Genomic DNA, 27,787 nt, shown 5'->3' with positions numbered 1-27,787 from the left:
AAGCTAGAAATTAAATTAAAACGTCTTTAAAAATCAAAGTGCTTAGTAGATGTGCAGTTTCACATGCAATCATCTTCTTTAACTGTACTGCTATGGGAAAAAAACCATAAAGGACATAAGAAGAATATTAAATGGTACCTACCTTCTAGGGTTATCCTTAGGATAAAATGAGATAATACTTGTACTTTTCACCTCAAGGCACCATACAAATGCTAGCTATTATCATTATTATTATTATTAGAGGGATAACCTTAGAACAATCATTTATTAATTGCCTACTGCATGCCAGGCATTGACCCAGTATCTGATAATATAAAGACAAAAGCGAGATCATCACTGACTTGAAGGAGTTTGTACTCTACTAAAAGGAAGAATAACATGTGTTGACAGATAAAGTAACTAAAAAGAGATACAGAATAAATACAAAGTGATTTGGAAGAGCACCAACAAGGGGGAATCAGGAAAGGCCTCTTAAAGGAGATGACCTCTGAGCTGACCCTTGAAGGGGTAGGAATGCAGAGACAGGGCACTGGTCTCATGCACTGGAGGCAGCCTATGGAAAGGCATAAAGGCAGAAGATGGGGTGTCATATGCAGAGAAGAGCAATTGACAAATGGAGTTGGAGCACAGAATGACCAGTTGATGTGTATATACATCAGTCTAGAAAGATCGGATGAAGCCACACTATTGAAGTGCACTAAATACTAAACAGGCAAGTTTTTATTTTTTCCTAGAGACGATTATAATGTAACACTAAAGCATCTTGACTGGAGGAATGACACAGTCAAATGTGAATTCAAGACAGTTCATGAACACCTGCAGGACCATGGACAGTTAGAGCAAAGGAAGCAGAGGACTTTGTGCGACCCTGCCTCACTTAAATCCAATTCATGCCCAAGTCAAGACATCGCCCTCTCACGTCATTGGTCCTCTTTGAAAATGAAGAACCACCAACAACAACAACAACCAACTTTCAGTGGCCCAGGCAATTCTCTAAGACCACAAGTTGGAGATAAGTGGCCATTCTACATTGGAGAAGTAGATTGGAAAACTTACATATAATAAATGACAGATCAGGGTAAAAAAAAAGCCATGTTTGGGAACCTCACAGCTTAACAAAATTGGCTCTTGGTTAGGAGTCATTCAATCCACCAATTACAAATATTTAGTAAGTGCCTACTAAGTACTAGGTACTGTGCTAAGCCCTGGGGACAAGAAGCACAAAGAATGAATCAATCTATTCTCATATATTCTGATGGAGAACACATCTCTATATACACATAAAATTGTGTGTGTATATATATATATATATATATATATATATACATATATATAAATTGTAAATATAGTTGTATATAATTATAACTATATTTACATATAAACATATAAGCATGCATTTATATAAAACATATAGCTTACAAATACATATGCATATTTATGCACATATACAAAGTATTTAAATACAAGCTCATTTGGGAAGGATACAATTAGTTGGAGGGATCAGGAAAGGTTTCATGTAGAAGATGTTGTCTGAGCTATATGTTAAAGGAAAACAGAGATTCTTTGAGGTGGCATCAAGGAGGAAGTGAATTCCAGGCATGGGTGATGACCAGTAGAAAAACAAGATGAGAGATGGCGAGTTGTACTTGACAAACTGGATCAAAACATCCAGGACAGGGAGTAATGTCCAATGAGGAAAGAAAGGTAGGTTAAGGCTAGGTTATTTAGGGCTTTACTGGCTGATTTTCCAGGGGATCTGAAAGTGGAATTGCCAACTCTTTTCAAGTATTAACTTCAGCATTCTGGGTCCAAAAGAAGAGTTTGTTTATATTTTATAGAGGCAATAAGAAGCCTTTGGAGTTGGGTGAGCAGGACAGTCAGACAGTCAGATCTGTGCCTAAGGAAAATCACCTTGGCAATGCTGTATATAATGGACTGGAGGGGTGAGAAATGAGGCGGGTAACTTACTGGGAGGCTGCTTCAATAATTCAGGCAAGAGGTGACAAAGTCCCACAGTAAGGTGCTAGTTAGGTGATGGAGATAATCCCTGAGATGCAAGTCAAGATGATGATGACTTAAATCCAGCTCTGGGACTTTCCCTCTGTGTAAACTTGACAAATTAAAAAATTCAAACACCCAGTAACTCTGGGACTAAGCCACTGTGTAAACTAACTTCTCCAGACTTGAGGATCTCCATTTGTGAATGAAGGTAATACTAGAGACGTTTCAAAGACCAAACGAGATAAAATGTATATAAAGTACTTTCCCTACTGAAAGTACCACCTCTTCTGCCCTTTCTGATCAGCAGTTCTTTTCTTTAGATGTTTGCCTCCCCAGATCCTCCCTTTGATCAAACCCTGGTCAGCTAATTCAGCTGCCAGAAACAAAGTTTTTTCTATTCTGGTCTTTCACCAACTGCCTGATTTTCCAGGGAATCTGAAAGTGGAATTGATAGTCTTCATTCTGCCAACTTTGTTCAAGTATTAACTTCAGCCTTCTGGGTCCAATTATTATAAGAGAAAACTGGACTCAGGCTGAAGTTCTTATAAAGTGTATTCTTGCACTCTAAATACATTGTGAAGCCACCTCGGGGCTTTTGGTTACAGATGCCAAGGAGGCCTGCCAACACGCCGGTTAGCAGAGTAGTCCCACTGCCTTGTGGCTTTCTCAAAGGGAATCAAAATGTGTAGATCTCCTCCAGCCACAAATAGGAAGGTATTTGAGGGTAGGTCACTTTAACCTTGACCTTTTTTCAGAGCTGCTCAGGCATTTTTTTCTTATCTCCCCAATACCCAACTGCATTTAAATTTTTTGTTCAGAGGCCAAGGTCTTTGTACTTTTTGAGCCAACATCCCTTACTATCTGCTCACTCTCCTACAGGTATTATACATAGATTCAAACCTGTTCAGGTTCACGATTAAAACTGCTCAAAGCTAAACATTGGCTTCATATCATTCACGTTTAAATAAAACTTTTAGCATCTTTAAATCCATTGTTCTTTTCAAATAAGGCAATACTCCCTTTGCTTGTTTTCTACTTAAATTGTTATAAAGTTTAAGAAAGAAAAGGAAGGGGCAGCTAGGTGGCGCGGTAGATAGAGCACCTACCCTGAAGTCAGGAGGACCTGAGTTCAAATGTGACCTCAGACCAAACACTTTACACTTACTAGCTGTGTGGCCCTGGGCAAGTCACTTAACCCCAATTGCCTAAAAATTATAAAAAAAAAAGAAAGAAAGGGGCTCTAAGTGGCACAGTGGATAGAGCACTGTCCCTGAAGTCAGAAGGACCTAAGCTCTAATCTAGCCTCACATACTTAATAGTCGTGTGATCTTGGGCAAGACACTTCACCGTGATTGCCTCGAAAAAAAGGAAGAAAAGAAGAGGGAAAAAAAGATTCAAAGATCTGGGTTCAAGTCCAGTTCTTGTTGGTTTTCAATTTTAAAAGTCTATTTCCTCATTACCAGAAGTAAATTGAATAGCCCTATTTTTGCTGCTGCAAAATAGAATAATTCCCCAATTACACTGTCCACTGTTAGCTAAACTTGTTTACACTGTCAAAATTAGAGTGAAAAACAAAACCCATCTCTGGGTTAAAATTGTCAGTCTCATATCTACCTCCTCAGCAGTACTACTTTCTAGTCACTTCTCTTGACCCACAGCCATCTAGCACACACAGAACAAAATAAAGTATACCAGTCAACTTTAGAGAATACTGGGATATAAATCATATATTGAAAAATATCATCAGTTTAGTTTCACATTACGTGAATTACAAAACACCTACAATTTCATCACAGGTGGGGAAAGTCCAGTGTGAGAACTCCATCCAGTGACATAGATCCGCTAAGTCCTGGGGGACTGCTGGAGGTCCATAGAGATTCAGTGACTTGCTTAAGGTTACACAGCTAGTAAGTATCAGAGGGAGGATTTGAATCTAGGTACTTCTGGTTTCCTAAACCAGCCAGCTCACATTACTTAACAATAAACAATCTTACAGAGGTACCATTTGGCATTCATTTGTATTTTAATTCATTCTTTTCCGGGGTTTCTTCCATAGCTCTAACAAAGTCTTTTTGTCAGACTTTTCCCAGGCTTTGGCATGCCAGGATCTCTACCTTGAAGCTTCCAAATACTGGTAAAGATCATGGTATCTGAAACGTGTTGTTGAGAGATTTGGAATATTCATTAAGAATGTCAGAAAACCAGAGGCTTCTGAGGAGAGGGACAACCAGGTGGACTAGAAAGAGCCCTGAACTTGCAATTATGGAACCTGAGTTCAAATCTGCCACTTGTCAAGCATGAGCATAGACAAATCATTTTATTTCCCTGAATTTCAATTTCCCCATATGGAAAATGGGGACATAGTGGGAAAGGGTGGACTAGATGGCCTCTAAGACTCCTTCCAGCTCTATAACCACAAAGAGATGATCAAAAAGAAGAAATCTTCCATTTCATGTCAAAATCTGATTAATCTTAATGCCACAGCATGATGAGTAGGTCATGAGAGTTTGAATATCTTAATTTAAACTAGTATCCCAGCATAATGAATAGAGAGCCAACCTGGGAAGTTCATGCTCATTTGTGACACACCTGGGCAAATCAGGCTCTCAGTACCCCAGTGGAGTCTCTTAAACTATCAGGTGCAGAATAACTGCTGATCTGTATTGGCAGAGGTACTTACTAGATAAGTACTTACTTACTAGGTATTTACTAGGTATTATATTTACTAGGCACTTCTGAAACCAATGACATCATAAATCTGGACAGAAAAAACAAAAAACAAAAAACAACCTGGCATCTCTTAAGAAAGGAACAAGGTATTAGCCAGCTTGGAATGGAATATCTCCCCACTCTCTTGGGCTTACACTTGTCAAGAAGCCAGGACGGGTTAAGCCTCCCGTTTGCACCAGCTTGCTTTCCTGACATATCCTAGTCTTATTTCCAGTTAGCAGGCTCCTTGCAAATGTTCCTTTGGGATTTCACAATGCCTGTGTCCTCCTTCTAGCCTCATGTGCTAGGCTCACAACAGATCTGTTTACCTCAATAACAGGACTTGGGCCTTGGTTCCAATGATGCCGTGCACTATAACAAAGTTGATGTTAGATTTCACTTTATTGCTGCCTTCCAGGGAGGCCTCTTCAGAGCTCAAGATCTTTGAATTCTAATACTGCTGCTTGCTCTAAGAAGTTTCCTTTGCAGACTGATCCTTGAACTCAGGCTTCTGAAAGTCTTGAAATTCTTTAGCTGTCTAGATAGCCAAACGTGCCTCTGCTTTTACTGAATGGGTCATATTAACTTTGAGTAAAGACTCAGAGGACTAGAGGATCTTCAATACCACTGAACTTTTGCTTTACAACTATTCCCAGTAGGATCCATTATAGACTTGGGCAGATATACAAGGAGACATATAAGGAGAGCAGAGTGAAGAAGCGCTAACAGAACAATGTATGTTGGTGTCCAGCCGTTTTCAGGCGTGTCTGACTTTTCATGACCCCATTTGGGGGTTTCTTGGCAAAGAGACTGGAGTGATTTGCCACTTCCTTCTCCAGCTCATTTTACAGATGAGGAAATTGAGGCAAATGGGGTTAAGTGACTTGCCCAGGGTCACACAGCTAGTAAGTGTCCAAGGCAGGATTTGGAACTCATTAAGAGGAGTCTTCCTGACTTCAGGCCCAGCACTCTATTTACTGTACCACCTAGCTGCTAAAATAATATAATTGAAAACATCATTCAGAGTAAATACAGTGGGAAAATGTTGATTCCAGATAATGTTAATATCTGCTTTCTTCTTTCTGTTAAATAGTAAATGACAGCAGCCTATTGTAATATACAGGTAACCTAGGTGTCACAAAGATCTATAATCAAGTCCCAACTCTGACACATGCTGGCTGTGTACCCAAGAACAAATCCTTTAACAACGCGATGCCCTTGGTAGCTCTCTAGAGCAAGTGCCAATCTGCATTGGTATCATTTCCTCATGAAGAGTTCCCTATATGGCAGACAGGTGGCACAGTGGATAGAGCACCAGGCCAGAAGTCAGGGAGACCAGAGTTCAAATCCACCTTCACATACTTACCAGATGTATGACCCTGGACAAGTCACTTAACCTGTTTGTCTCAGTTTCCTCTTCTGTAAAATGGGGATAATAATAGCATCGCCCTCTCAGGGTTGTTGTGAAGAGCAAAGGAGATAATAATTGTTAAGCACTTCACACAATGCCTAGCATATACTAAATTATATATAACTATTAACTATTATTATTATTATATCAATGGAAGCATTTGGGCCAGTTCAAAAATAAAACACGAAACTGTAACAGTACATAAGAAATGGTAAACTACACGAAGGTTACCATAGACCACAATGATTTCTTCAACTATGGAAGTGGACATTTTTGTCAGACCACCGCAACATCATTAAAAGTTATACACCAGTGTGGATAACATACAGGCAACTTCACAGTGTTTGTTCATTTATAGTTATCATAATTATACACTACCATGATTTCAATAATGTAGTTTATAAAAACTTTACTCCAATGAGACATCCCTATCTTGTTATATAAATCACTTTCCAATACAAAACCTCTGATATAGTGATTATAATTGACAGTAATTTTCAATCAACAAGTATATATTAAGTACTTGTTTATATATATATATAATATTTTGCATATATTATATATATATATACACATATCAGGAACTGTGCTTTGCACACTAAGCGTGCAAAGAAAAAAGCAATATAACCTGTGCTCTTAAGAAGTTTTCAGTCTACCAATGGAGACAAATATGAACATTTAGATAGAGACAAAATAGATATAAGGCAATTAATTTGGAGGAAGAAGAAGGCATTAGCAGCTGAGATGGACAGAAAAGGCCTCATGCAGGAGGGAGAACTCGAGGTCCACTAGGGATTCCAAGAGGCAAAGGTGAGGAAGGAATGCATTCCAAGTATGGCGACAGCCACTTCAAAGGCACAGAGATGGGAGATGGGATGTTGTGTCTAAGGAACAAGGTCAGTCTGGCTAGACCTCAGGCCACAAGAAGGGAGGTAATGTATAATAAGGCTGAGAAGATAAGTTTGGGCCATCCGGGTAAATCTAGAAAGGCTACAGTGATAGGGCAAGTCTAATAAGATGAAATTTGACAGAGAAAAATGGAAAATCCTACACTTGGGTTAAAAAAAAAATCAGAAGAACAAATATAGGATGAGGAAGACATGGCTAGACAAGAATTCTTCTGTAAAAATCACCTGAGGGTTTTAGCGTGCTACAATATGAATTAAAAGTATGACAGAAAAAATGCAATTTTAGACTAATAATAGAAGTTGGATGTCCAGAATGAGAGAGGTGATAGATCTGCTTGTCCCTGGCCTTGGTAAGACTATATCAAAAGTTTTGCATTAATTCCAGGCATTGTCCAGGAAGGACAATGATAAAAGCTGGTGTGAAACTACAGGAGGTTGAATAAGATGTTTGGTGATGGGATTTAAAGCAATTCAATCAGAAGATTAGTGTAAAGAACTGAGGATGTGAAGCCCAGAGAAGAAATGACTTTCAATGTGAACATGAGAGGTGTCATTAATTATTTCCGGATTAGGATTTATATGCATTTCTCTTGGTCTCAGAGGCCAGAACTAGGAGTATTTGGTGTCAGTTGCAAAGAGGTCGATTTCAGTTCAATATGGAAATACTTCACAATAACTAGAGCTGCACAAATATGGAATAGGCTTCCTCATGTGATAGTGAGTTCCCTACCACCGGAAGTCTTCAGGTTAGGCTGAATGGCTACTTGTGTGTATTATAAAAGGGGATTCCTGCTTAATTACAGATCATATGAGATGACATTGAGGTTCTCTCCAACATTATTCTGACATTATATGACTCTACAGCACAAGTTCTTAACCATAGGGTCTGATTTCAAGGGGTCTTGGAAATTGGATGGGGAAAAATCTTGCATTTTTATTTTTCACTATCTTCTAACTGAAATTTAGCATTTCCTTCCATTATGAATGTGTACAACAAATCACTATTTTGAGGGGTCCATAAGCTTTACAAGATTGTCAATGGAATCCATGACCAAAAAAAAAAAAAGATTACAAACCCTCATATCAGAAGTTGTGAATTTTCTTTACTCCTATAAAAATAAGAAAGATGTCTTTGTCAATTTAAGTATCAATTCTGCTCCATAAATGTTTTTAATAAGCAACAGGTGCCTCAATGCCATGTGATACTTCGGGTCTAAGCAGAATTACAGCATGGTAAGCTGCAGCACTGATTTTCTAAAAATGTTTTCTGTACATTTTAATGCACTATTCAAAAACTGTTTAGCATTCTGGAAAGCTCATGCTTCTGAGTCTAAGGTCAGAAAATTCTTCTTTTCAAATAAATGATCAAGTGGCTTAGAATTATTGCCTTTTATGGAAGAAAACTATTATAAAAATTGAGTAGTCTCTGAAAGGCTTGAGGCTTTTGCTTTGTCCTAAATAGCCCAGATATAAGCCACCAGAAATTCCAAATCCACAGCTCTTTTTTTTCCCTTTTGCTCAGATTCGCAATCAATCAAAACCACAAAGAACTTCCTGAAGACTTTCTATAAGTTTAATTTCGGCTGATATCATAACTGGGATACTACTGAAACAAGGTGCCTGCCATTTCACAATTCTTACCTAATGAGAATTCTACAAAACAGGGACTCCAACAAGCACAGAATAATCCTAAACAACTGCCCAGGGAAACCCTTCCATATGGCTGGGCATCCACAATTAAAATGCACCCAGGATCATCAGTTGTTGAAGTTTGGACAAAGTCAAGTAAAAATAAAATACTTCTACCCTGACCATAAAACGTTTACTATATGATATGGATGTTGTTCTAGTCCCTCCACAAGGTTCTGGATTACCATCAAACTACTTCTTTAACCTTTAGCAAGGTAGATAATGTTGTAAAACACATGAAAAGGAAAGGAAAGGAAGTCATTGAATCTAAATACTGTCTCCTCCCCCTCAGAATTCTGCCCTTGGAGGAAGTAATTACTTCTAAAGTATTTTCTTTTTTTTTCTTTTTTTTTAAGGCTTTTTTTAAGGCTTCTTTTTTTTTAAGGTTAAGTGACTTGCCCAGGGTCACACAGCTAGTAAGTGACAAGTGTTTGGTCTGAGGCCAGATTTGAATTCAGGTCCTCCTAACTTTAGGGCTGGTGCTCTATCCACTGCACCACCTAGCTGCCTCCCACTTCTAAAGTATTTTACTCCCAAGTAGTAGGAAAGGATTTCAGATTAGAATACATTAAACATGCTGCCTACTGACAAATCTGGGAACAAAATGTTTCACAGACATATTTTTCCGAGCAATTACATTCTCAGATCACTCTCAGAGCCCCAGATAGACATGATTCGTGGACCTCTCAAAATCTACTCTCACAAAGGAAATGAAATATAAGAATACACCCAAGATGTCTGATTAAGGAGATGACTGTCCAGTGAGTCAAAAAAACATTTACACTCAAAGGTGGAATTATGATGGATCAGTAAGTCAACTAGAAGGGCACTCTCCAAACTTTGTCCTATTCAGACTGCTCTGCTCCTTACTCTCCTCTGCAGAATGATAAAAGGCCAATTTCAAGTCATCAGAACTCCAAAACTGGCCATCTTGCTGCTCAGTGTTCAGTCATTTTTTTCAGTCATATCTGACTCTTTGTGACCCCATTTGGGGTTTTCTTGGCACAGATACTGGAATGGTTTGCCATTTCCTTCTCCAGTTCATTTTACAGATGAGGAAACTGAGGTAAACAAGGTTAAGTGACTTGCCCAGGGTCACACAGCTAGTAAGCATCTGAGGCCAGATTTGAACTCGGGATGATGAATCTTCCTGACTTTGGTCTTGGTATTCTATCCACTGAACCACCTAGCTGCCCCATCTTGCTACTGGGGCCCATATAAAACACCCTGGGGCAAGACTCCCAGTAAGTGTTTTTATCTAGACTCCTTTCCTTTCCAATGCAATGCTGCATCAAGATATAATTGGAATGCATATCTGTCTACTGCTAACAACTAGGCTATGGCTACTGACTTGGAATATCACTTTAAATCTCTGAACAACAAACCTTGGTGCTGGTGAGCGACATGCTTGCAATAATTACTACAGATCACCAAATAGCTTATCTTAGATAAATCAATGTGGTTATAATCTCACTATGAAAAATGTATAGGTCTTACACTATCAGAAGTATAACGAGCTTCTATTAAAATGTGTTTGGTTTGTTTAAAGATAGGTCAGTCTTTGTATGCAGCCTAGACATTAAGTTTTTCAATATGCTGCTGGGTGGTGCAGTAAATAGAGCACTGGGCTGGGAGTCAGGAAAACCTGAGTTCAAATCCAGCTTCAGAGCCTTACTAGCTGTGTGATCCTGGGCCAGTCACTTAACCCTGTTTGCCTCAGTTTCCTCATCTGTAAAATGAACTGGAGAAGGAAATGACAAACCACTCCAATATCTCTGCAAAAAATAAAGAATTGAACACAACTGAACAAAAAAATATTCAGGCTCCAATACGAAAGCTATACTCAATTACTTACCAGGAATATTTGAGAGAATATTACAATGCCTATGGCTACTTATTTTTAACAGAGTCTCATCCTTGATGACAGAAAAAATGAGGTAGGTGTCAGTAACAAGCAAGCCCTCAATATAATTGTTGCAAAATGACTTCACACAAAACTACTTCCTAGAAATTATTTTAGAACACAATCAAAAGAATTCAAATGCAACAAAATTTGAAGGAATTCAAAGGAATAAAAACTAAAATCATACCACAGTGTTCCCAACATACACATATGACACGACATGTCCCAAAAGTCTTAGTGCAGTTTTCAGATTTAAAAGCAATAAAGGAAATGTTTTGCTTACGGACTATTTTTGCTTTTCCTCTTGGTTCTCAAATCAGAAACATGTAGAGGCTGGAACAACCATTAGCATCATAACCATCATCCTAATCCATGTGATTGGTTATGTTGTAGATAATGGGGAAAGAAATATGGGAGTCAAATTTGTCTACTTCAAATCATTCGGGGCATTTATACACCATCCTCTTTCTTTCAAACCCTTTCAGCCTTCTTATTTCAATGTCTGGTCCCTTTTGCATTGCCCAATATGAGGGAGAGACCTAAAGAGAGCAAGGAAGCATTCCAATATTCTCATGAATGTTCTATATAAATATGGGTTATCAATATCTATCCCTGTCTGTTGTGTACTTATATTTCTTCTCAGGTCTCCATCAAAAGAACGACAGTAACAAGCTTAACCTTTGTTGAAACATTCACACTACTTGCCAGTTCGTTCTACCCTAGTACAAGGGCAAAAGATGTTTCTCACCTCGAGATTCATGGAATTCCAGTGTAACATGAGCATCAAATCCAAGGCTGAAGTAATTATTGAAAACATTGAGGGGAAGCTGTAATGACAAATAGAGATCCATGTAAAGTTGACTGACAAAGATGAAAAGGAAAAGACACTCTATGATGCCAGGTGTGACTGGTCCTTGGTTTACCCCTCCCAACGGAAGTCCCAAAAATAAGGGGAAAGGGCAATGAATTTAAGATCGGAAACTCCTCTAGAAAGGCTCAAGGAAAGGAATCATAGCTAACAAACAGAAGAGCAACAAAACCAATAACAAAATGCAAGTACCAAATCCACTGGTCTGGATTCTGTGATGATAGGACCTGAAAAAATTAAAAATTTTTCTTTGTACTTTGCTTAAACTGAATTTGCTTACCAAATATATATGTGTATCTATGTGTCAGTCAGTCCAAAAGTATTTATTATGTGCCAGGCAGTGTGCTAAGCACTGGGGATATGTGTGTGCACGTATGCATAACATATTTCCTTCAGAGAAAAAAAGCATTAGAACACTTGGCATACAGAAGTAGCTCGTTTAAAATGAACTATCTCTTCAGTAAGTACTTATGGTAGGGCCTCTACTTGGAAACACATTTAAACTGTTGATCCAAAGTCACTACACTTAAAAGTAATGATAATCTATATTTTTAAAAAGAAAAATTCTAATTTGAACATTTCACTAATTCAAACCATGCCCCATAGTCTGAATTACCACATCATTAACCCATGAAAAAAATATCACTTCCCTACTTTATGTGGGTTCTCTCTCATAGCTACCCCAATGATTGACTGATTGACTGCCAAAAGTGTGGCTGAATGAAAAGAGCATTGGTCATTTTACACCCTACCCTCCAGCCCCCACCCCTGGGCCTTAGCCTGATAAATCAGTGAACTGAACTAGAATAGAATGCCTATGGCTTTTCCATCTCTAACATTCTAGAATTCTAAAGGCCAGCCTTAGCTTTTTTTCCTGGATACAGCAAAAGGAAAAATAACCAGACATGCTACACTGAAACAGGCTTCACGTTGCTAACAGCAAAATGCAACTGCTGAGATAATCTTTCTCTTGTCACTAAAGTCAAGTAAAATTAGAAAAGTACATGGCGAATGGCTAATGGGTAACAGATCTCTCATGGACTCACTCTTTTGATCATAACCCCAGCATGAAAGACATGTAAATGACAATCGAATGAGCTAATTCCTCTTAGCTGGGGGAGGGTAATCATATTATCTCTCTGCTGAAGCAGGATTATGCCTCATTCTTATCAATTCAACAAACATGTACAAAGCACATAGTAGGCCGCTTAATATTAAAAATACCATATCTAGGAAATTATTGCAGTGTATCACTTTCACCATAACCACCAAAATTTTCCATTTGGTTAAAGGTCAAAGAGAAGGAATTTTTTTTATTATAGAAGAAGTCTTCCCTTTTGTCTTAAAAGTAGGGACTCATTGGGTGACCAAGATGGGCTACATATAAGAAATAACCTAAAGTAGAATGCAAACACCCTGAGGGCAGGAACCAATTTTCCCCTGTGGTAGAATATCTTGATTATAGTGAACACTTAAAATATATTTACTGAATTGGATTGAAAAGACAAAATTAACAGGACAGACTGATAGATGAGGACCAACTCTCACACAACAGGTAAACTGATCCTTAGGAAGAGACAAGAGAGAACCATGAAATGTTGTCTCAGAGAATGATAGAAACTTAGAAACTGCTGAACTAAAATAGAAACTGAAACTGCTGCTCAACTGATATGTAAAAGATGACTTTTCCCAGACTTTCACAAAATACCAAAACTATGTAAAAACAACACAGTTTAAAAAAAAAGGAGGGGTGCAAGTGGGGCAGCCAGGTGGTGCAGTGGATAGAGCACCGGCCCTGGAGTCAGGAGGACCTGAGTTCAAATTTAGTCTCAGACACATAACATTCACTAGCTGTGTGACTCTGGGCAAGTCATTTAACCCCAATTGCCATATATGTATGTGTATGGTGTGTGTGTGTGTGTGTGTGTGTGTGTGTGTGTGTGTGTGTGTACATATACATAAAACCCTAGTAAAGCTATCCTTCCTGTAGTGAAAACATTATCCTTCTAAACCACTTAAGTTCATTGTACAACTTCCTTTTCTTAATATTCACTGCAAATAAGCCAAAGAGAAAATCCAGCCACCATTTTCTAAATAACAGGCTTGTGGAACATTTATTAAATTACTCTTTAGCTTCTCCAAGCTAAAAAATCCAAATTCCTTTCAACTTTCTTCCAAAATCTCATTTTAAAAAAATCCTCGGATTTGGTGTTTCTCTTGCCATTAAGGGGGCTTCCAATTCTTCAGACTGCAGAGACCAGAGCTGAATGGGACAGTCTAATAATAGCCTGACCAACACTATGTGTAGGAGACAGACTACCTCATGGTGGCCACATGGGTTACTTATTTTAGTTTGGGTCCTGCTCTTTCTAGTCACATGCTTTATAATTAGCACTAATTTCATGGTGTCCAAAGAGATGTTTCCTATTTTAACAGCACCATTCTACTATTGCTGACTGTTCAGATGGTCTACTGTGAAACAGAGGAAGTCTTTCAAGTTTTAGTTCATGGGATAAGTGAATGAATGATGAGGACAAGGCAAAAAAAAATCCCCTTGATTTCTCTGAACAAAAGAAAATAGGTGTTTCTGAATAGGAATCTAGGCCAGATTTACAGATCGAGCTTGGGAGCAACTAAACGGAACAGTAAATAGAGGGCTGGCCTGAAATCAGAGAGACCCAAGTTGAAATCCAGCCTCAGACATTTACTAGCTGTTTGATCCTTAGCAATTGGCTAAACCTCTGTCTACATCAGTTGCCCCAAATGTAAAATAAGTGGTAATAATTAAATAAGTGATAATAATGAACCACTTAGTACAGTGTTGGACATAATAGGTGCTATATAAATGCTTATTTCTTCTCTTTCTACCACCCAATATGGACAAGTTAGTTATTCCATGAATCAACATCTCTAACCACAATCTTTCATCTAACGCATGCACACCATGAATGAATGCATACCACAAGCAATGGCAGTGGTAGAAAAAGACCAGGTAAGAGAATATAGATGTATCTCTTGCACTTCTATCTCTACTACTAGAGCAATAAGTCAAAATGTACAAGTCAATATGGTGAGTGAACTGCATTATGTACGGTTATATAGATATATTCGTGTATATGTGTGTATGTGTATATATACATGTATATATAGATATATCTAGGTAAACATATGTGTACGTTTATATGTGCATGTGTATATTTCCCTACAGAGTGAAGAGGAAAAGGGGGAAAATAATAGAGTATTTACATATTCAGAAGTCTACTGTGTATATTTGAAATTAAGGCTAGAACTTAGAACCAATTCACTCACTGTTTAAAGCTTAGCTCTGTAAGATTTTAGAAAATGTACCTTGGTTTGTTATTCTTAAAATGCCAGCTCCAAAGTTAAGGCTGAAGACAGATTGTGACTAGGAATCCTATATTTCCAGTGAAGACAAAGAAGGTGGTCTCTGATACAAGCTGTATTTAGGCCGGTCATGAGGAAGACCTTCCTGATCATAAGATATTGGATGAGATAAGACTAGTTGTCTTTCTAGCTACAGATTACAAATCTGGATATTGATATCCTAGAGATGGGGATAAAGATAACCTTAAGGGATCAGAAATTTGATAAACATGTCTCTTGTAATATTATTATGCAATTCTGCCTAGAAGGGAAAGAGGATGAATTGGCTGACCTTTGGAAGTGACTATGGGATTTAATCATTTCTAAGTCTAAGAGGAATAAGTATTTGAAAAGGCTATGATTCTATCATACTGAGCCCTCAACTGAGATGATGCTCCTTAATCCCACAAAAAGGAGTCACAGTGAGATTCCTCTACCAGGAACTGAAGGACTTGTTTCCTATAATTCAGGTTGATATTCTAAGGTCCTCTACTAAAGAAAGATCCCTCTAACCTTGCATACACCATCTTCAAGTTCTTCAGGGGGTAAATCAGGGTTTCTTTCTACGTGGAGATTCCATCGATCTAGCTGCACAATAGTTCCATCTTCCACATGGCACAATATCTTGGAGACAGGTTCATCTGTGTAACCCTGGGGAATCAGAAAGAACACATATTAATTAGTACCCTGCCTTCCCGGGTACCAAGTTTTTATTCTGTAAATTGGTGAGGTTGAAATTGCAAAAACACTTTCCTTTGAAAGATATTCATGAAAGGAGGAACCTCTCTCCTATGGAGAACTGGTTGTTTTTTTGTTTTGTTTTGTTTTGTTTTTACAGATAACCAATTCTAAGTGGAACTCTTTCTCACCTATTTACTTGTGTTCCCAGAATTTAGCTTAAAAGGACATGCAAAAAGATCACCTAAGCCTAGACAGCTGTGAATCAAGAGAGTCTTTCTCCTGAAGCCAGCAACTTTATCTGTCAGGAATATAGCCATTTATGATCATAAAGACATAACGGCAGCTGGATTCATAGAGTTCACTACAGCCTCTCCCATTCCTTCTTAATTCTAGTGCCTTCCTTCTGTTATTTCCTATTTATCCTGTATACGGCTTGATTGTGCATATTTGTTTTTTTCTTGTTGTCTTCCCCATTAGATTATGAACTCCTTGGGAATAGGGACTATCTTTTGCCTCTTTTTTATCCCCAGTGCTTATCACAGTGTCTGGCACATAGTAGGCACTTAATAAATGTGATTACAGGACTGACTACAGGATACCTCCCCTCCTATTCCTAAGCACTCTCACACTGGGAATACTAGGTACAAGATTTAAGTTTGGGTAAGGCAGAATTTGGAAAAGAGCTGGGCTAAGGATGTAGAAGATATGGAAAGTAATACCTAGAGAGGAACTTTGTTCTCCTCAGTGCCCCCTTCTCACCTTTCTAGCAGCCCTGTTCTTTGTGCTGTTGGGGCAGAAACCAACTGAGATACAGTAGGACCAAAAAACTCAATTTCCTAATCACCCTTACTGAAAACTTGGAACAAGTTTCAGAAAGAAACCAAGAGTTGTTATGGACAAAAGGAAAAATTATTTCCTGTGAGGGTTTTTTGAATTGCAACCTATTACATCAAGCTCTCTTTGCATGCCACCAGAAGTCGTAGCTCCTAAGGAAGCTACACGTGTACAATGTCATTAGAGACAGAACTATTCCTGTGACGATGACAAATATCAAAGTGGCTTATCAACAGTGCCTCCTCACCATCTGCATTCTGGAAAAACAGGCAAGATAGCTTGCAAAACAATAACTTTCACTACTTCCTGCTGAGTCAGCTTGAAACTGGTTCATGATATACACTTAGTTGGTTGTCCCCCTTACCAACTATGGTCATTCTTCTATCAGAATTGCCATTTTAGAAATAATAGTTTGTAATATGGTGAAGTATATCACCAAAGGAAGAAGTTACCTCCACAGGGTAGGGGAAGGGTGTAACTGTGACCTGGATTTGGCCCTCCAATTAGTGCTCAACATGGGATGGAACGATAAAATATGATATCCCACTTCTTTTCACTGTCTATAGAGAAGACTTGATTAAAGTAGGACTTATGTGAAAAAGCTTTGTGACATACTTAGTTGCTCCATACCAAGTTCCTTCATGACTTATACCTAATTATAAGAAAATCTGAAAAATTGACTGGATTAGATCATGGCTCCTGGACATTCATCATGTTCCTTTGACCCTTAAGCCTAAATTATTATTTTAGATGAAGACACATCCTGATCTCACGTTAAAACATCTGCTTGTTACAGAGAAATGATTTCTTGGCAAAATGAACTGTCTTGTATCACTACAGGCTTGTGAGAGCTAGTCCTTACCCCTCCCCAGTTGAGAGTTCGAGCCAGGTCATTCCCAGTACCCAGAGGAAGAACCCCAACAGGAGGCTGAGGACTGAGTTGAAGTTCATCAAGGATGGAAAGGATCCAACCGACCTACAGACAGATTGGGAACCAAAAGAGACAGAAAAAAAATGAGAGAGAAGCATATCCCAGGGGGCTGGAGGTAGGAGGAAAAAGAAGGAGCCTTTAATAATAATCATATGGAAGAGTTTATGGGGTTTTTTTGGGTTTGGGGTTTGCTGGTTTGTTTGGGGTTTTTTTTGGTAAAAACAAAAACTGTCTTTGGAAGAGAATGTTCTTTATTTCAAACTTTTAAACTCACTCCAGAATGGTAATCATCTTGAAATGAAAATCAACATTTAGAGCGTGTCCTACATAAACAAAACTAGATGCAATCATCCATTCGTTTACTTCTTAACTGGCTTCAAGAGGTAACATTTTTAAAGAAAATTTCAGGTCTGAAATAATTCAGTGCAAACCTTTCCACCTATTCTTTCCATCTATAAACATGTTGTACATTTAGTCCAAGAGCAAAGGGCCCTTTAAAAGAGTATGGCTGAAGTCTTTATCCATTCCATCTAAAATTTACCATTTTTGTCAAAGACTTGGCTAAAAGCACAGACTGCATATTTCTCAAATTTGCAGACAACACAAATCTGGGAAGGATAGCTAACACACTAGATGACAGAATCAGGATTCAAAAGTTATCTTGACAAGCTAGATCACTGAACTGAATTTATTAGGATGAAATTAAATATGGACAAATAAATATATTTGGGTTTAAAAATCAATTTCACAAGCATGGATTTTAGGGAGGGATTGCTAGCTGGCAACTTGAGTCAAAAAAATCTGGAGGTTAGAAATGGAAAGCCAGCTGAATAGGAGCCGACAATGGCGACCAAAAAAGCAAACTGGATCGTAGGCCAAATTAGGAAAGGCATAGAGTCTCGTATTAGGGATGTGACAATTCCAAGTTGAAGTAAACATATGCAATTCATTAGCCCCCAAGAAAATAGTAAAGTCTGAAAATGGAAATAGGGTCAAAGATTTAAATATTTATTGAGTGCTTAGGATGTGTGCAGTATTGTTAGACATATCAATCCACAAAAAAAAAAAGGGACATATGACTCAGCCACTTTCCTCAAGAAATGTATAATTTAATTAGAAAAATGGGGAACTGAACAGAGTGCTGCAGATGTAATTTGATCAATACGGAGTACAGTGCCACAGATTTTGAGATCTGGAAGGGACTAATTCAACCCCAGTCTCCCATTTATGCAGATTAGGAAAATGAACTAGAGAAAGAAAAAATTACTTGCCCGAAGTCATGGGACTAAATAATGGCAGAGTTGGGAGTAAACCTCAGGTCTTCTGACTTGGTCCAGCGTTCTTTGCATTAGATGAAAATTACTTCATAGAATCATAAATATATAAGTGCTTTGGACATGATCCGATACCTTTAATCTTACAGATAGGGAAACAAGGTCCAAAGAGGTTAAGTGACTTCTCAACGTCATATAGGTACTAAGTGGCTCCTATGATTAAATCCTCTATTGATTCACTTAGTATAAGATTGATTTCATTCCTTTGGAGGCCATACTGTGGTGTTGGTTTATGTTAAGTCTATAGTCAACACAAACCCTAGGTCTTCTGAAAATGAACTGATGCTGAAGTAAATGTCAAAAAGCCATATGTCCTGAGTGAGACCCATCCACTAAAGTTTAAACCTGCTGCTAACAAGTTTGCTTACATCAGAATGAGCAATTGGTGTCAGCTACACCACCTGGTAACTCCATTGGGAAATAAGAGTTCACAGACTGGCACTGACAGAAGAGAAAGGAAATCAGAATGTGAATTCATGAGAACGAAAAGAAAAACAAACAAAAGCAGGTATCTAGTACCAATCAAAGTGAGAGCAAGTAACCTTACATAACATAATCCATGAAGTATTACTGGATGTTCAAATCAACAAATCTCCTAGTTAAAAGGAACTTTAGAAGTCATTTAGTCAAACTCCCTTTCCAAAGAAAGGAATCCTTTCTCCAGCATCCCTGAGAGATGGCTATCCATTCTATGCTTTAACACCTCCAGTGATAGGAAACCGATTCTCCCACATGGGAGTCCATTCCATTGTTGAAAAGCTCTCGTCAGAATGCTATTTCTTTGTAGTGATCCAAAATCAGCTTGTCTGCATCATCTCCCTTTCAGTATAGCTGCCTCTAAGGTCTCACAACCCATCCCCATGATCACTTGAATTATTATCCTGATGACAGAGGTAAGGAGATCAAAACTGTGCTCAGTAGTTATAGAGTACGGATGTTTCATGAAGGACACTGAATGTGAATTGTGTCTCCCTGATCCCCTGGTACATCTCCTCTCAGCTAAAAATGGAGGAAGGACTGAATGGTACATTTGGTTGGAATAAAAAAGACATTCCCTATTCATACCAAGGGATTTGCTTTCTTAACTAGCTACAGATGCTCAGAAATCTCATCATTTCAGTGAGCCATGGGGCAAAGTCTGAAATGACCCTGAAAGCATGAAGTTAAGACTTTATCTTTTGGCACCAGAAAACCTTCAGAGGCATCTATAACCTGCCCTCCTGACTCACAGGGCAATTAATTTTAAGGTCCTGAAATCTCCTCTGTTGTATGACTGACAACTCAAAGCTAGCCCTCCTCTGGCCAAGACAAGTGGGTCCCTGATCTCCTTCTGGCAATACTTTAATAATGCCCTTGTTAAACAGCCATTCTCACCACAATTACATGACTGACCGCAACTTTCCTTCCTTCTCCTTTCCTCCTTATTGCAATCACTAAGGCCCTGTGCTGCCTTCTTCCTCTCTCTTCTCTTACGAAAGAGAAAGGCCTTGGTATCAGAGTATCCTACCCCCAGATTTGCAAGGCAGTCCTGAACAAACAAGACGCTTTTAAAGATTCTTTTCTTCAGAATAGTAGGAAAAGGCAAAAACAAGCCTGCATTGCAGCAGAAGGCAAAAAAAAAAAAAAAGAGGGAGTAAAGGACAGGATGAAAACAAACTCCAGCTAAAATATCAGGAGACACAAAGCATCTTATATCTGATTCCTTGAAATTTTTCCTGGTAACTGCAAAAACAAGATAAAAAGAGGTCAGACTATGGTGCTGCCCTAGAACCAATCAAAGGATCATAAATATAAAGCTGGAAAAATCCTTAGAGGCCATCCACTCCAGGGCTCTTATTTTACAGATGAGGAAACTGAGTATCAGAAAAGTTAAGCAACTTGCCCATGATCATACACACAGCAAGTTATCAAAGGCAGAATGTGAACCCAAGTCCTCTATTTTCCAAGTTCATCACTCAATCTAGGATGTCATACTTCCTTTCTTAGTCTTCCTTGCCAGGTACCGGTTTCTAATTTGATGGCTAAAGAGCAAGTTTCCCAAGGGAAAGGGGCCACATTTCACAATGCTTTCTTCCAATTCACCCAGTATGGCACTGAGCATGTATAAAAGAGCCTGTTCAATTAATTAATTGCCTGAAAAACTACAACCCAAAGATATGGACCTTTTTTGGCCAAAGAGATGAGGAAATGTAGGCTGACTGTTGTCACCCTTTCCTAGTATGGAGAATCATTTTCTTCTCTTTGCTTAGTGAGTAACTGGGTCCTGAACACCAAGCCTTTTGTCAGAGTAGGGACAGCCATGGCAGCAGCGGCCACCCAGTGCCCTGCTGCTGGCTTTGTTTCTAGCACAGGCTGATGCATTTTGAGTAAGATTTTCATTCTGAGACATAATGGCTTTAGGGGAGACAATGAAGCATTAATTTTCATCAAATATAAGAGCTTTGTGCTCTTTACACAACCGGGAGTGTGTTGCCTTCTGCTGTGTATGCTGAAAAGTGGAGGGAAATCATACAGAGAAATGAAGGAACAAGAGCTAGTGAATCTGTGCTCAGAAAGATAACAGAGCCAGAGCAGTTTGGAATAATACCCCCAATCATTTGCAGGCTAAGCAATACATTTTTTGTGTGTACATTGTGATGCTTCCATCTGTCATTTTAATTCATTTTTCCATTTATTGCTGATAAACAAAATTATTAGATTTAGAATATGGCTATTTTAAAAATTCTAAAAGAAATCTCTTAAGCTTAATACAAGAAAAATTTAGATTAGTATTAATATTAGGTTAGGAATAAGATAATACGGATTTAAGCTGCTCATCCATCCATTCTTTCAACAAATATGTGTGCACCTTCTATGTGTATAGTGAGCCCCTCAAGGCCAAGGGCCAAATTTTTGCCTTTCTTTGTATCTCTAGCACTTGGCACAATGCCTGGCAAACAATAAGTGCTTAATAAATTTTTGTTGAATCACTGCTGAGAATTGTAAGGGAATATAAAGACACGTGACACATACACAGTCCAAGCCCTCACAAAGCTTCCCACCTAGATGAGGAGACAAGAGTAGTGAAATAATGATATGAGAATTTATCACTAACATAAAGTAGTGGTATCCAAAGGCAGTATATGTACCAAAAGAATGGTATAGATAGTACGGATGACAAACATCACAGGAATACAGAAGAGGGCAAGAAATCACTGAAGGTCTAGAGTGCTCAGAGAAGGTAGCATGGGTCTTGAAGGACAGGCAAAGTTTCAGAAGTCCTTTTAGAGCAAAGAAACAGGAGCAAAGGTACAGACATGAGAATAAAGATGGTATACTTGGGAGATACTAACTACAATCTGCTTAAAAAAGTAGACAACAAGAATTCAGCAGGTTAGACCCACATCTCAGGGTGCTTTAAATGCCAAACTAAAAAATTAGGATTTATAATAGAGAGCCACTGAAGACTTGGGGGGACAGGAAGAAAGAGAATTTGAGGCAGATTAACTCGGCAGGAGTATGAAGAACCCTATAAACTTCTTGAGGTCAAGGATTATTTCTTGTTTTGTCCCTGAATCTCCAGTACCCAGTAAAATGCCTTTGCACATACGCAGTATGGTACAGTAAAGAGAGTATTGTCTCTGGAATCAGAGGGCCTGAGTTCAAACTCTATATTTAATGTGTATTACTTAGGCAACCTCTTTTGTATAATAGAGCAGTTAGATTATGTTGTCTCTAAGGCCCTGCTCTGGGGCTACGATTCTATGAATTTTTAAAAATATTTTTACTCCTGAGTATTAATAGAGATGACAGTTCCCTTTCTACAAACTGAGACTCTTAGAAAGATGGATTATGCTTATCAACATAAGGGAGCTGGCCCTTTTGATACCATAAGAGTGGATGGTAAAGAAAATTTCTTTGTAAATGGCACTTCGTAAATGTTTGAATGGAAGAATGGATATAGAGATTTTCTTCCTACTTTAGGTTAAAAAGCTACTAAAATAGTACAGATATTTAATGAAACTTTGGAATTGGGTAATTGTAGTAGGGATAGAAAGGAATGACCAGAATATTCATTCTCTCCCTCCCTCAGCAACTCTATCTGTCACCTTCCTGACAGTAATTCTCACAGGCTATGTTAGTTGTTCTCACTAACTAGACATTTTTAAACCTAGTTAACAACCAGTTAGATTAACTAGATATAGGAGATAGGAGATGTGGGGAAAAAAATCACCACTTGATAGGCAACACCTTGGGGATGAGAGAAGGCAAAGAAAGGTAGGAATAAAGAAGTCTTGTTACCCTATGGAAACCAAAGGAAAATGGCAAAAGAAATTAAAATGGGGAACATTCCATGCACCTACCGTTCCATCCCCACCACAGGCCAGGATTCGAAGATTCGGCACTTTTCTATACAGCTCAAGCCTTGCAGAAAAAAGAAAAAAAGTTCATATTAAAAAAAAGAAAAACCACACAACAAGCTGGCACACTGCAACCAAAGCTTGAGGCTCATACAATAGTGGCATCAGGGGGTTCTCCCTGAAGTGACAATAGGAAGCAGAAACACCAATATTAGCATCAAAGATGGGAAATGAATGAAGTTATCAAATTATCAACTGTATGTCTGGAATTTCAAAAGGTACAAAATTTCTACCTCTTCTCTTTATGACTATTTATTCATCAATTTGTTCTTCTTTTAGTCCTGTCTATCCCTTACTCAACCGTGATCTTCTTTAAAAAAATTTTCCAAAGAACCCACACATAGAAAAATATTTACAGCAGCTCCTCCTGTGGTGGCAAAGAACTGGAAATTGAGAGGATGCCCATCCATTGGGGAATGGTTAAACAAGCTGTAGTATATGAAGGTAATGGAATACTATGGTGCTATAAGAAATGATAAGTAAGCAGACTTCAGAAAAACCTGGAAAGACTTGTATGGACTGATGCTGAGTGAAGTGAGCAGAACCAGGAGAACATCATATACAGAAACAGCCACACCGCGCGATGACTAGCTTTGATAGACTTAGCTCTTCTCAGCAATGCAAGGATCTAGGACATCTCCAAAAGTCTCATGATGGAAAACACTGTCCACATCCAGAGATAGAACTATGGAGTCTGAATGCAGATCAAAGCACACTATTTGCTTTCTTTTTCTTCTGTTTTGTTTTGTTTCTTCTTTCTTGTGGTTCCTTCTATTGGTTCTGATTCTTCTTTACAACACGACTAATGTGAAAATATGTTTAATAGAAATGTATGCGTAGAACCTATATCAGATTGCATGCTGTCTTGGGGAGGGGGTGGGAAAGGAGGAGAAAATCTGAAACTCAAAAGCGTATGGAAGTGAATATTAAAAACTAAAAATTAATTAATTAATTTTTAAAAATTTCCAAACTTTTTTTCTCTTTTTTTCCCACTTCTTTCTTCCTGTCTCAATAAGAACTATATTTACTTATTAGAAAACAGCCTTTATATTTCTTCTACTCCTACTTTTCAGTGAAATGCCATGATTGATACTAGCTACTTGTAATCCAATATGACCAAAGGATTAGAAACTCAGAGCTGGAAGGGAGCTTTGAGACTGTGTAGTTGATCAAATGACAAGCAAATATTAAGTGCCTACTATATTCCAGGTACTGTGCTAGACACTAAGGATACAAATAAAATGAAATAAACAATCTCTACTCGAAAAAAATTTACATTTTAATGGGAGAGCAACTGCATATGAGAACACAGATGTATATGTGTGTGTGTATACATGGCATAACTATAACTTAAATACAGACATATACAAACTAGTTCCTGCAGAAGGTAGTGTTTGAACTCCCTCACTTCTCTCAAGATTCCCTGGTCCCCCCACTTACTAGGAGGCCTTTGAGGCAGAAGTGAGAAGGGAGAACCTTTAGGCATGGTTAATGGCCAATGCAAAGACACAGTGACAGAGTATCATGCGTGAAGAACAGAAGACCAGTTGGGCTGGATCGCCGAGTGGGTAAGGGTGAGTGGTATATAATGTGAAAAATGGTTTCTCTTGTTAATCTACGTCTTGGAGATTCAGAGCTCTCAGTCTCTCCAGCCTTCTGTCCAAAGTTCTTCAGAAGCACATTACTGATAATGAGAGAGCACTGAATCTTCTTATCCAGGTCAAACCCAAACCTGAATTGATTTTATTCTACTGAGGCTTGGATGGAGACAGATTCTAGATTAACAGAGGCTAGAAGTGGTCTGGAATGATGGCAGATTGATATGAGCCCCTGTTGAAAAGGTATATAACTCTGCACCCCCAAATCCCAAATCAAGCCAGTTCTGAACCAGCCCTCTTAGAGGGGCCCAACTTTGGACTGAACTCCCATGCAATGCATGTTAAGCCAGCTTAAGAGAAATTAAACCGTGGACACACGTACCCTAATCTCTTTATTAGAATAGGCTCTGTAATTTACTGGGATTTGACAATAAGGAGTCTGGACTCACAGGCTAGTGCCATGTTGTGAGGGGCTTTAAAAGCTAACAGTCGTTTACATTTTATCCTAGAAGCAATAAGAAGCCACTGAAACTGATTGAGCAGATGTCATATGATTGCATCTATGTTTAAGGAAAATCACTTTGGTAGCAGTAAGAGATTTGAAGCAGGGAGACCAGGGAGATTATTAACATAATCTAGCAAAAGGCAATGGGAGCCTGGACTAGGATGGCAGCTGTGTGAGTGGACAGCAAAGGTTAGATAGAAGAGATATTTCAGAGGTAGAAATGGCAAGATGTGGCTGTTCATTAGCTATGTGGCATGAGGGAGAGAAGCTGAAGCCTAGTGAGGTGGTTATTTGTGCGAGGTCACATAGGCAGGAGGATGCAAAGCAAAGAGGTAAACTTCAAGCGTCTGACTCAAATTAGGGGTCTTTCATCCTAGCTTGCATTACTTTTTTCTAGACTAGACTCTGCACCATCAAATTTACAAAATCTACCAGAGAACATAGGTGGGAAGAACATACACACACACACACACACACACACACACACACACACACACACACACACACACACACATGGATACAACAGAAAATACTGTTTTGGGTTGCTTTGGGTTCTTTTTTCCCCCCCTGACTGTTCTTGATATTTTTCAGGATCGGAAATCAGGTCTTTTGGTCTTTAATGTGCTGGAATTCTCTTGCCTAGTAGGCAAAAAGGGCACACTGCAGCCTGCCTTGGAGAAGGTGAGTGATCCATAACCTCAGAAAATATTTGTATCAGATCAGTTTTCATGCATACTGATCCTCAAGCATCAATTAAGCAATGTCCCCTCAATTAAAGATTTTTTTCACTGACATTTTTCTCAGTGTTCTCTGAAATGTATAGACTTGCATTAAATCTAGCCAGGACAGAAAACAGACAAATGACAAGCCAGCTTAGTTGAGGAGCCTTAAGGAGACTGAGCCTAGAGATGGCAGGGCTTTTCACAATCCTGCAGCAAACCCTAGTGGTACAGAATGTAATAGAAGAGAATCTGAGTAAGAATGATCTTTGCAATACTGTATTCTTTAATGACCTCCTAATATGTTGGTTTTTCCATTACACTAAGCTTGTTTTCGATGGGTTTAAAAACAATCTGAGTGACAGCAGCAGCAACGACCCTTCTCCATTCCAGTGCCTTCACTCTGCCGATTATTTCCTATTTATCCTGAATGTAGCTTGTTTGTACGTAGTTGTTTACATGCTGTCACTCCATTGGACTGTGAGCTTCTTTAGAGCAGCAGCTGGCCTTTACCTTTCTCTGTATTCCCTGGGCTTGGCACAGTGCCTGGCACACGGTGGGCATTTCATATTTACTGGCTGACTCATAATGAAGATGAAGAAGCATGGTAGAGTAGAAAATACTGGATTAGAGAAGAGAAATCAACAAGCATTTTTAAAGTATCTACTATGTGCCAGGCACTGTGCTGTCCTTTACAAAGATCAAGTCTTTTGATCTCACTGGATTAGGACTTTAAAATCATGGGTTATAGTCTCAGTTTGACCACTCACTAGTAAACCAGTTAAAATCAATGAACCTCAGTTTCTTCAAGTGCAAAATGTCAGACTAAATAATAATAATTAATATTCATGTATCACTTTAAGGTTTGCAAAGTACTTTCCATATATTGTTCCACTTGAACTTCACAACAACCCTTAGAGCTAATCAATTACTCCTAACTTTATAGACAGAGAAGTCAAATGACTCACTCCGAGTCACAAAGTAAGTGGCAGAGCTGAGATCAGAATTCAGGTCTTGATTCCAAATCCTCCCTTTTGTACCATATCATATAGCCTATGAAGTATAAAGTTATTATTCCCATTTTTTTTTTCAGGCAAAGAAGCTAGGGCCCAGGCAGGTTAAGTGACAAGCCCAGAATCACAGAATTACTAAATGTTTGAGAGGGTATTCTCTAGGTCTTCCCGACTCTGGGTTCTGTGTGTTTTAGAGAAAGTTGGGTGGTGCAAGAGACGGAGAACAGGACCTGGAATCAGGAAGACCTGAATGCAAATTCTGTCTCAGATACTTACCAGCTATGTGGCACTAGAGACAAGTCACTTAACTTCTTTCTGTCTGTCTCCGTTTCTTCCTCTATAAAATGGAAGTAATAATAGCACCTATCTCCCTGGGTTGTTGTAAAGATAAAAATGAGACAGTGGTTTGCAAACCCAAGGTGTTCTATAATTGCTAGTATTATTATAGCTGCTATATCATGCTGCCTCCCTGGTCTAAAGTTATGTTAAAAATAATTCACATTAATATAGTGATTTGAAGCATATAAAATATTTCAGAGCTTACCAATGTTTATTTTAACTATTGTTAAACCAGTATTTGCCACATTCCAACCCCAAACAACCTCAATATCAATGGGGAGATGTCAATATTATGGGGACAGGGGTAAGAAACAGCTAGATGGTGGCAAAGGAGTCACTCTTTTCCTATACCTTTTCTCCCTATCTTCCTGTCCCCTAAAAGTACAAAGAAACAGGATTAAATTTTTCCTCATAGAAAGCTACTTTTATACATGAACAGTCCAAAGGAACTCAAGAGTTGTTCTGGAAGGGTTATGGATTTCCCACACATCATCCCTCTCATCTGTGAACATGCACATGCTCAGAAATAGCCACACACATATTCAAGCATTCTCCACATC

General features: G+C 38.6%; 1 protein-coding gene across 1 annotated transcript in view; it reads right to left on the bottom strand.

Annotated features, from left to right (window-relative positions):
* The window catches only part of DGKI (diacylglycerol kinase iota), a 478,924-nt gene that overhangs the window by 162,805 nt on the left and 288,332 nt on the right, over positions 1-27,787 (bottom strand). The window contains exons 12-15 of the mRNA XM_078153519.1: positions 22,997-23,057; positions 17,251-17,364; positions 15,387-15,524; positions 11,370-11,448 (exon numbers count right to left, since the gene is read on the bottom strand). Of these exons, the coding sequence (XP_078009645.1) occupies positions 11,370-11,448; positions 15,387-15,524; positions 17,251-17,364; positions 22,997-23,057 (392 nt within the window). The remainder of the gene's footprint in view (positions 1-11,369; positions 11,449-15,386; positions 15,525-17,250; positions 17,365-22,996; positions 23,058-27,787) is intronic.

The sequence above is a fragment of the Phascolarctos cinereus genome, unplaced genomic scaffold (assembly GCF_003287225.1).
Source record: "Phascolarctos cinereus isolate Bilbo 61053 unplaced genomic scaffold, phaCin_HiC Scaffold_1;HRSCAF=81, whole genome shotgun sequence".
NCBI classification, from domain to species: Eukaryota; Metazoa; Chordata; class Mammalia; order Diprotodontia; family Phascolarctidae; genus Phascolarctos; species Phascolarctos cinereus.
Note: the sequence above shows the minus strand (reverse complement) of the source record. Positions and strands in the feature narration are given on the sequence as shown.